The 11,169-nt window shown below is 40.9% G+C and overlaps 1 protein-coding gene across 1 annotated transcript; it reads right to left on the bottom strand.

Moving 5' to 3' along the window:
• Window positions 1-1,120: 1,120 nt before the first annotated feature.
• Window positions 1,121-3,782, bottom strand: znf706 (zinc finger protein 706). The gene is made up of 3 exons (XM_006787895.2): window positions 3,691-3,782; window positions 1,982-2,117; window positions 1,121-1,865 (listed from the first exon to the last, which is right to left on the bottom strand). The coding sequence occupies exons 2-3, from the start codon at window positions 2,114-2,116 to the stop codon at window positions 1,770-1,772; spliced, it is 231 nt and encodes a 76-aa protein (XP_006787958.1). The 5' UTR covers window position 2,117; window positions 3,691-3,782; the 3' UTR covers window positions 1,121-1,769.
• Window positions 3,783-11,169: the final 7,387 nt, after the last annotated feature.

Below are 11,169 nucleotides of genomic sequence, written 5' to 3' on the forward strand. Positions count from 1 at the left end.
TGTGGTATTCTGCTGCTGTAGCTCATCTGCTTTTATGCTCAATGTTTGCATTCAGAGATGCTCTTTTGCATATCTTTATTATAGTGAATGGTTACTTGAGTTGCTGTTGCCTTCCTATTAGCTTGAAGCAGTCTGGCCATTCTCCTCTGAACTGTGACATCAAAAAGCTGATTTCACACAGAGAAATTTCACTGGACATAGCCATCTGTCAAAAAGAGGAAATGTGGGAAAATCCCAGTAGATCAGCAGTTTCTGAAATACTCAAGAGTAGCCCGTCTAATACCAATCACCATAAACCGGTTAAATCACATTTTTTCCCCATTCTGATGCTCAGTTTGAACTTCAGCAAGTTATCTTAACCATGTCTACATGACTAAGACATGAGAAGCAGCAAAGCAGAGAAAGTCAGATTAAAGTTGAAGGAGCTCACAGAGCTTGTTTTACACAGGATGCACTGAGCTGTACAGAGGCTCAATATAAGGTGCATAAGAAAGAATTTGAACTGCATCTAGCAGAGTGCAAAAAATAAAAACATGGCACTGGAAATGATCTCCAGAGATCCACTGTAAAGCCGTTTTCACAAATGGAATTGAGGCATTGTTGATAGACTCACGCCAGGACTTGTTCAAGGTTGTCCTTTCCTCACTTATAGCCCAAAACAGTAGATAATCCCATTACACTATTGGAAATACTCAGTTTGGTTTAAGAAAAGGCGGTGCCTGGAAAGAGTAGAGCTAGACACCCACTCGCTCGCTGTGAATCCACGGTAATTGCCCAAGCTAGTCTCACAATCGGACATCGCACAGACTTTGTTCTGCCCAGATTCTGAGTCAAAGACCATTAATCCCGAAGGGCAAACAGGTTCGCACATGCAGCCTTGCTGAGTAATAAGAAAAGAAACAGTCAGGTTTAGAGGGCAGGAGAAAGTAAAAAAGAGAAGCAGAGAAGTGCTGTCACTTTGGAAGGAAGACAATAAATTACTCGGCACAAAATTAAACAACCGACACACAAGCAGAGTGAAGGAACACAGGGACTGTTTGTGATAACATTACCTGCTTAAACATATAATGTATCAGTGAAATTCATCCTTGCCAGAAAACATTATCACACAAAGCAGAGCTACAACAAAGTGAACCTTTAATAAAATGACTTAACAATTCATCATTGGAGCGTACATTCATTGGTTTACAATTCATCCAGCAGCTTGGAAATGGCTATCAAAATGTCACTTTTTCTTACTGAAACAATTACGAAATTACGATGAATTAAAATGAGAATATGCAGTAATAACCAGGCAGACACGACTGAGGACGATTTACGCTCTGAGCACTTATGGATAAAGATTCACAGTCCCCGTTTCCATTCAGCGCTCAAAGCACTAATTAAGAAGATGAGGTCAGTTTTGTCACCGCTGTAACTTCAGCAAACACTGTGCGTTTACCTCGAGCGCGTAAAGGTTCAATCAATCCACCAAAGCTAAAGCGTAAAGAGACAAGAGTGGGCAGCAAGAAAGACTCCGATACGCCAGTTTGTTCAGGGAAGCTGAATAAGAAGCTATCTCCTTTTACAACTTTTCATCGTTCACAGGTCGTACAGGTCTGCTGTGACATGTATTTGAAGACGAGCACACTGGACTCGACCCGGCCTGTTAAAGAATTAATAGACAAGTGCTTCATGTTGGTCACGTGAAATCATCCGTTGCTGTCAGACTGAGACGAGAGCAGAGCCGGCACAGGGTTGAAGAGTTTAGTATCCATGTCGACGACCACCTACGCCTCCACTCCCTCTAACTCGGGGGGCAGAGGGGATTTTGGGTGTTTGCTCTCAAAGTGCTGCTTGAAGGTTTTGGGGTCCGGCATCTGAGACTGTGAGAAGAGATGACAGTTGTTAAAGGAAAGGAGGATTTGGAGGAAAAGGCACTGCATTTGGTTTCAAATTTGACTCCCGCCCTCATTTGGGAGTTCTGAGGGGTCATACTTACTCTGCACACAGCGCAGGTGAATACGAGCGCTGCCTTGGCCGCCGTCTTTTGATCGTGACCTTTGGCCTTCTTCATCTCCGCCTGCTTCTTGGCGTTTTTCTGCTGGGACTGAATCTTTTGATGCCCTCGTGCCATGCTGGGAATGCAGAGAGAGGAAGATGTAAGGACAGAATACTTATGCATGAGCAATCGGTAAGTAAACAACTAATTACGGTTATTTTTGTGTGTAAGGAGCAGCTTAATAATACCATGTTTGCTCATAAACAATGAGAAAACAGTGATCAATCAAGGACAGTGCAAGGACTTTGTTAAATGCAGTTTAGGGTTTAATGCAGCAGTGTCAAACATAAGGCCTGGGGGTCAAAAGAGGCCTGGCACAGACTCAAACGAGCCCACTGAATGGCTTTGAAAAATGTGAAGTATGGCATAAATTTTGGACTTTTAACTGTATTTTAAGTTTCAGTTTTACAGCATTACCTTCACTGATAAACATCACCCTAATGGTCATATTACACCAAATTAAGTTATAGATAAACAATCACATGACAAAAAAAAAAAAAAAACATGTTTTTTTTTTTTTTTACGGTCTACTATAGATAGTAAGTAGTTAAACTTCTTTATGCTGACAGAAACACTGATTTCACTGCTTCGGCCCACTTAAGATCAACACGAGCTTTATGTGGCCCACAATGTAAAATAAGTTTGACAGTATTAGTGCACTAAACATTATAAACACTTACCATTGTGATTTTCTCATTTCAAAGAGAAAGTAACTTTCCCCCTTTTGGGGGGACCAGAACCAGGTTTGTCAGCTTTATGCTACAAGGTAATTGCATTTTGGCATTTTTACAAGCTTTACAACCAAAGGAACAAGTTTTCTCATGCTCTTACAGGCTTTTACATGTTGATCTTAGCTTTAATTGACTAGTTTAGCCTGTTCTCTGCAGATCATATTGTCAGTGAGTGAGAAACTTGCTTGATAAAAGTTTGGGTGGATACCAGTAAAGGTTTGGTTATGTAACCAAGATGTCTGTCGAGGCTCATAACTACAGGACAAACAGTCACTGTGTGTGTGGTACCTTTAACCCATAGACCAAAAATAAGGTTCTGCTGAACAACAACTCAATGCTGGGCCACAAAAAAAGCAACAGATTTTATCATTTAGATTGCTTTTAGGGGGCACGTTAATCAAATAACCCCCCACTGTGACTGACAGACAGCACTGTGGGGGTCCAGGGACTTGGTAATGCGGCCTTGCTCACTAGACGCTTCCATAAATAGCCCTCTGTTGGTCAGCAATGTTGTGAAGTGTTGTAAAACCACGCTAACGCCATTTTTTTTAAACAAGCTGCTCTTTAAAAACTAAGTAGCTCCATTGGTTCCTGTTAGTTAGTCATTAAAATGGCTAATGTCGGTGATATATTTACTCAGCTCTTACTGTTTTTTGAGGTTTCGTCGTTTGTCTGCTGCTCTCCTCTGTTTTACAACATAATTTGCAATCGTCCTCTCATGTTAACGCCACTTTGTCTTCACTAATCCAGCTGCTAGCTGACAGTTGGTAGCGTTTACACTGTACGTGCTATTCGTGTTAGCTTCGCCGGTTTAACCATATGGAGATTTCACTGCTCGCCGGGAGTAGCATTCTTACGGACAAGCTATATACTCTTATATTATAGCGAATAAATGTTTACAGAGATAAGAGCCCTTACCTTTTAAAAATGGGAGTACGTGTCGTTTGCTAGGTGCCTGCACACTCAAATGTGACAGCTGCACAGTTCACACTGACAGGTGAACGTCACGCTCCGTTCATTGACCATGAAAAGATTCGGTAATTATATACTTTCACTGATTTTAGCGACTAAAATGTTTGCTTAAGAGATTGTATTTGGACAAAAATTATAAAACAACATACAAGATAAAACATTTTCTCATCGTATATAAAACTGCATTGCGAATTGCAGGATAAGGTAATAATCAGTCATTAAAGATATCAGAAGTGCACCTGTGTTCGTTTGTTCATTAACTATCATGAACAAACGAAGAGGACTTTTAATATACCATAAAGTCCTCTTCGTGGTCAGCCAAAATTCTTTTTCTGAGATGCAGAAAGTAAAGGAACAGCATACGAGATTAACCAAATCTAAGTAAAAGGTGGGCTGATATGTACAAATATAGAAGGGATCCCTGAATGCACCGTTGTTCAAATCGACGTGCTGAAAACACAGAATGTTGCCACTGTCGCCCCCTAGTGTCTGAATTACAGAGGTACAAGTGTTTAGATCAGTCACTGTAGTTTCATGTACAGGATTCCACACCCACACTGACTGAGAAATCAAGTCAAGCTTTTTGATTTAAACATAATATGATGAGCCTTGAGTTAAAATTCATTGTGTACCCAGTTTTGTATCAATAGTACTGCTCTTTAGAGCACAAGAGTGCAAATATTACGCTTGGGTTTTCATCTTCATTCATTTATTATATCTATTAATCATATGTAAATCTCCATGTTTGAAGTTTTTCCACATTTATTTCCAGTTTTTCAGAAGAACTCCAATGAAATAAGGAATGTGCTCAAGAATTAACAAAAGAAAAAAGAAAGAAAGACGCTTATTACCAGAAAAACATACTTCCTAACCAATTATGTCAATTGCGTTGTGTTGTTTCTTTTAAATCAGCTAATATCACAAGATATTTCACTTTGTGAAAATGTAAAAGTAATCGTTTCACATAATTGGACTTATTTTATTACCATTAATTAAAATTGGACATTAGTCAAAATTGGACATTATTCCTCTGTACTGACACATGGTAATCTTACTATTGTATACACTGCTCAAAAAGAATAAAATCTTGATGAATGAAATATTCAAATAGAAAATCTTTATTTACAATATTTAATTTGTTGTGAGCAAATGAAGAATAATTATCAACTTCTGCATTTTCAACTCTAAATCATCAACCTTGAAAAGTTTTCCCTGTAAAGTTTTCCCTTAAGCTGTGTGCACAGTAAAGTCTCGAGCCACCCCTCATTTCTGTATCTTGAGTTATGAAAATGGGAAGCAGGTGCAGCAATTTATTGAAACATATGTAAACACATATGGAAATACAAGATAAAAGGCAGAAGGACAATGATGTTCATACCAAAGTATGAACATCTTTGTCCTTCAACACTGCCTGAACTCTCTTAGCCAAAATTTCTTGCAATTTCTTGAGGAATAGTTCTCCAGCTTCTTGAAGGACTCTCATCCATCACAATGATTTCAATCAAACATTTCTTACGGTTTCTTAAGAACACGACTTTCAGATACTGCTCATCTCCTGTAGATTTTTTAGGTCTGCCACTTCTTCTTTGTCCTCCACTTATCCGGGTTCCTCAAATTTTTTGAGGCCACACTCCACGCCATGCAGAGATATGCCAGGTTTTCAGCTGGTGGTGCTGATGGTGCTATTTTATATATGTCAGGTCAGGTAACACTTCATAATAAGGTCCATTACTAAGGGTGTAATTCACATGTAATTAAATGGAATTTCAACGCACTTTATTTGAAATAACAAAATATTTACCTACAAATACTTACACTAGAATAAAGGGATAAGCTGTGATATTTTCATTCTGCTGTAATTATTATGAAGTGTTTCATCACTGGTGTTGTCTCTTCTCTGTGTCTTTCACTGGGATTACAGGTGGATGTTTGCTTGCTTGCTACACAAGCAAACAGTTGGTACAGAAAGAGTCCAAAAATCTCCACAGTAAAAGAAATGAGCTTCCTCAGAAAAACACTAGGGGGCCTCTTTGGAGGAGGAACCGGCCGTGCTCCACAGTGAACACTGGTATGATGTGTGGGGGAATTTGTTAGTGTGCCACCAGCGTCCACTAACACTGAAACGCACATGATACCAGGAGTAAAATTTAACATCCTGACGTATCATCGTAACAATCTCACCTCAAAGGTTTGCTGCACTTTTACATTTATTATACATATTTTAACCACGCAGTGCTATGCAAACACTGCAGCAGCACGGCCTGTACGCACCATCATGTGGTTCACTGTGCTGCATTAGATGTTTATCTCTTCTGTCGTTGACACTGGTCACAGTGAAGCTGTTCACCGCCACTCGTTATTTGACTAAATTCAGCTAATATGTAAATGTTCTGCAGCTGCAGTCATCACACGATGGATACACAGACAAGCTGTCTCGATAACACCAAATTATAAAAAAGAGTGTGAAGAAAACAGGAAAAAACTTGCTGTTTGTGTGTTTTTGTTCATTTCATCACATTAGAGTAATCCAGCCACTGTGTTTGGGTAGGAGAGAGAGAGGAGGATCTATTTTTATCCACTATCAGGCACTATGGTCCATATTCCTGTCGGAGATCATCTCAACAGGTGTCGTGAATTTCTTGAGAGAAATATTATCATTGTGAGAAAAGCCTCCAGCAGGCCTGTTGCGCACCCCCTACACCTCCCCATACCAAGAAAAGAGAGATAATCTTTTCAGTCTTTTGTGAAAAGAGGGAAATATCTCTCAAGAGAGAAGGATGTGATTATGCTTTGAGAAGGGGGGCAGACAGTAAAAGAAAGAAAAGCGTGTGTAGGGGGGGTTGACAAAAGCCACACATTGCTCAGATTCCCCCACCCTGGAGGATGTTGTGCAGGGACTTGCTAGCTTAGGTTTGGGGTGGGGTTCTCCAGCCTTAGGGGCTGTGTGAAAGCAAATCTTCCAGGTGTCAGCTTCAACAGTGGAGGAGAATATTATCTGGCTGTCCATTGTGAGTATGAATAAGCAGGGTTTGCCACAGACAGCAAGAGATGTGTTTTTTTTTCTCCTCCATTTGGGTCTTCTCCTCCCACCATGAGGGCTTTCCTTCCTCACACTCAGATCATGTTGTAAATTACTTTTTTGCTATGTTGCTGTCAAATGTTTACTTTTTTTTTGGTTGTTTGTACACTTTATACGAGGTTAAGCAGAATTAAGAAGAAAAATAAAAAGAGGCTGGCAGCAAAACCTCACACAGAGGGAGAAACGTCCCCTGTCAGAGGTGAACAAGGCCTCCTTTTCTCCTCTGGAGGCTGTTTAGTGTAGAGGAAGTTGGATTTCATCTTCCCCATTAGCCACTTCCTCTCCCTGCTCCCCCTTTCACGCTTTCCCTTTTTTTCCGAACCAACAGGTTTAGCCGCAGTCCACACCACGGCTCGCGTCACTGTGACATGCCACAATGTTGCCAGACCAGTCAGGCTGTACACAAGCGGTGACACAGTCACAACAAATCCACTAGCCGACAACTTTCACTGCTCCTTCAGCAGCCCGGCTTTATTGATGTAAACAACACGGGAAGCGCTCGAAAGGTTATTTCACGGCAAGAAAAGAAAGAAGAAAAGAAGAAAGAGACATCAACCCGATTAAAGATTAAACCGCCGATATCAACCCAGTCCGAGGAAACGAGTGTTTCTGTTCATTGTTTCATTAAAACTGATTCTGAGAAATCACATCACAAGGGCAAATCATGCCTTCAGGGAGAGGGAAGTTAATTTCTTACCTCCGCGCAGTCACACACGCCTACATCCTCGCACAGAGTGCAGCTGAAGGAGAGGTGAGGTCTTGGGTCAGGCAGACATAAGCTGGTCAAACAGAGGCTGATTGTGAAGGTGGTGACAGCTCACCAGCAGCAGCTCTCTGATATTTCAACTGTGACCGTTGGTGAACGGAGTCAGCAGCACTGGAAGGCAGCTTTAGCACAAATTTAAAGGAATTTGTAGTTTATCAGACAAAGCAGATCTTTTTTACGCTCCTGGAATTTACCAAAATCTGACGATGTGAAACTGAGGTTTGTACGTTGCACACGGTTAGTTTAAAGTGCTCTGACAGACTAATTAAAGGGTAGAAAGAGGGCAAGTAAATAGGTTGGAGACTATGGCACACACACACACACACGGACACACACAAAGAAATACTGAAAGATTAAACCAGAGACCAGTAGAGACCATTAATACACTGAAGTATCTTTTGGGCAAAAGTCCCAAATTTCCCCTAAAGCATCCATCAAGGAGTGAATGTTACCAGAAGTGCTCTCGCAAAGAGAAAAGTGGTGTATGAATGTTTGGGTGATTGGGTGAATGTGACTTGTAGCAGGAAGCACTTTGCGTGCTCAAATTGAGTAAAAAGGCACTGTGTCAGTACCACTGCAACGCTTTGTTTCATTACTAAGAAAAATTGGGCTTAAGAGTGGTTGGACTGCCTGCATGTGCTGCACACCATCAGAGGTGCAATGCTGGAGAAATTGTGGTTTCTAAATTACCTCAAGGATCCTTTTCTGTTGTGGTTTTGCAGTGTAGTGGTTTGCACAGTCACACATTCACCTAATGAGTGAAAATGCCCCGATTTGGTCCTGCGAGGTGTCTGGTGCAAAAACCTGCCAAATCAAAAATGCAGACTTAACTGCTCTAGTGACCCTTGGTGAATATGGGAGCAACTTAAAGTAGTAGTTTGAATGTCATTGGGCAAGCTGCAGAGGTTGAGAGTCTATCACACAACACTTCAAATTAGAATCACCAGTTAACCAGAGAAGTCTCTCAGTGGATTGTATGAGGAAAACCCACGCGTGCAGACACAGGGAGGCCAGAGCTGGCATCAATGACACCCACTGCATCAGCAGCACAGAGACACCTGGGATAGGCTCCAGCCCCATGAACCCCAACTTTTCTGTTGTAGGATTTGCAAAAAGACAAAACAAAACACAACACCTGATAATCATGTCATCACATTTTGGATAGTTCATACCAATAATAAATATGCATTGAGCCAACATCGGCTCGTTACACTGACAAAGTCAATCCATCCATTTTCTTAACTGCTTGTTCAATTTTGGGTGGCACCGTGTCCAGTGTGTACCCTTTAGGCCTATGATCCCCTCCAAACCTTGAACTGGATAACCAGAAGAAGCTTAATGGATGTCATCAGTATTAATTCTGACACCAAAGCTAATATTATTCGAGTACCCATGCTGCAGTCAACCTTATCCTCTATGTTTGACTTCATTCATGTTCAAGCATGTGTTTGCAACCCCTCGTGTCATTCATCCACCCCTCCCTCCACCTCTTCTTGATCTAACCTCCATCTGAATGTCAACATCCCCCCTCCTACATGCACACATACCCACACCCCTGTCTCCTTCTCAGCTGTGTGCTTCTCAACTCAAACAGGTAGACTCAGACACAAAATCCCAGCCAAGTCCAGACAAGCTGCTGCTCCTGCGAAAAAACGCCTGGAATGCAGGATACACCTTTCACCTCACAGTTGGACACACACACAAACACACACGAAAAGTATGTGGTGGCTCGTGGCCCCTGACTTTCCAGTCTTGCTTTGGCCTGCTTGTGGCAGCTTGTACGTTAGCCCTCGCACGATTTCAGCTGTCATCTCGCCCCATGGCTGAGATTCCAGCAGGCGGGAGTCATGTAGGGGAAGGTAAAGATAAGAGAAAAGCTCATGCACAACCATTATTTTGATCTCACTCTGTTTTCTGTGCAGCGTTAATGAGTCGTGCATGGATTATGAGTCAACACAGACTTGGGTGCATTTAGGTAAAAGCCGCTCTTCTGTAATGTAACAGCCCTCGCTGTAATTTTGCACCTCTCTGGTGTTGTTTAATCTATTTCTTCTCTAATCACATGCATCTTAAAATGCAGCAATAAAGCTGGAAGGAGGTAGGCAACAGAGCTGAATAGAACATTTTTATTTCCTTCTTTTGTCTCTCTGTTGCTCTTTCACTCAGTCTGTGTGTTGTCAGAAGAAAGGGACCCCACCTGTATTTATCTAGCAGTCCCATTTACACACACACGTACACAGAGAGAGCTCAGCCAAGGCCCAGGTGCTCTGTAAAACAAATTGGACAAGGGAGGATAGTAATCACCAACAGGGCACGCAAACACACGCATCCTCAGACACACAAACAGGAACACACATGCACGCACACACACTGCTGACGGTTTAACTGAATCTGAAACGTAATTTTTGGATTTCCATATAAAAGCGCCCGAAAGCATTCATAAGCAAAAGGCTGGCATGTTGTCATGCAAACACTTCCATCAAACCAGTTTGGAAACGTCTCCCCAGCCGTTTCTCAAGCTTCAACAAAACTCAGGTGCAGAGTTAAACAACTGCTCGGGTTCGGAGGAGATGAAACGTGGTTTGTTTCCCCCTGAAATGCAAAGGAGAAAACAAAGGCAGCAGAAGAATTTCACTTTTTATACGCTTACTTAAATACTAATACCACTAATACCCTATAATAACATATAGATATACAGGTCCTTCTTTTAAACTTCTCTTTGAGTAAAATAAAGGAGTTTTATACTTTAAGCTGTATCAGTAATGCTGATTAAACAGAATCACAGGTCTGCTGGGATTTTCTTTATATATGAGCAACACTCAGTTTATTGCCAATTTTTATGGAAATTTCCCAAAATGGTAAATTGTATAACTCAATGAGAGGTTAAAAAAACACAGGAAAATGAACAGTAAAAAAGTAGCATGGTTAAAAATGCTTCAAACTGGTGCACTGAACTGTATTTTTACAGATTTTGACTGCGTTTTTTGTGGGTAAATATGCACATTTTAAATAAAGCAACACTTCTTAATCCTGCGACTAAAAACATACAAAAAGATGTAACAATGTAAATTAAATTATACTCATTTTTTTGTTGTAAAAGCAAATTATGGTGAGGCTACTGTGAACATGTGTTACAGTCTTAGTAACTCCCTAAGAGCTAAGAAAAGCTAAGAAAGGGGGGGGGGGGGAGGGGGAGGGGGAGGTGCAAATAAAAGGAAATCATTTTTGATGCATGTCAGCTGGATTCATATGTTTGACTCTCTGACACTCAGGACTTGGGAGAAAGATAGAAATGAGATATTCTTATAGTATGGGGTTAGATTACCTGTCATCATTCTCTTTTACTTAGACTTCATGGTATTAAATTCATTATTGCAATACACATTAAAGCTCATGTCCAGGGGGTCACAACCTAAAAAAAGAAGAAGCTGTAAATCTGTTTACAGCCTTATCTGTTTAAAATCTTAAACTATGTTACCATTTATTCAGCTTTCAAAAATAACATATATCAGAATTGTTCTCAAATAATTTATTTCCTACCACTCATCCTGTTTTTGTTTCTCTGTGACCAAACAAGTCG

This window comes from Neolamprologus brichardi, chromosome 22 (genome assembly GCF_056152115.1).
Source record: "Neolamprologus brichardi isolate AB-2024 chromosome 22, ASM5615211v1, whole genome shotgun sequence".
In the NCBI taxonomy this organism is placed as follows: domain Eukaryota; kingdom Metazoa; phylum Chordata; class Actinopteri; order Cichliformes; family Cichlidae; genus Neolamprologus; species Neolamprologus brichardi.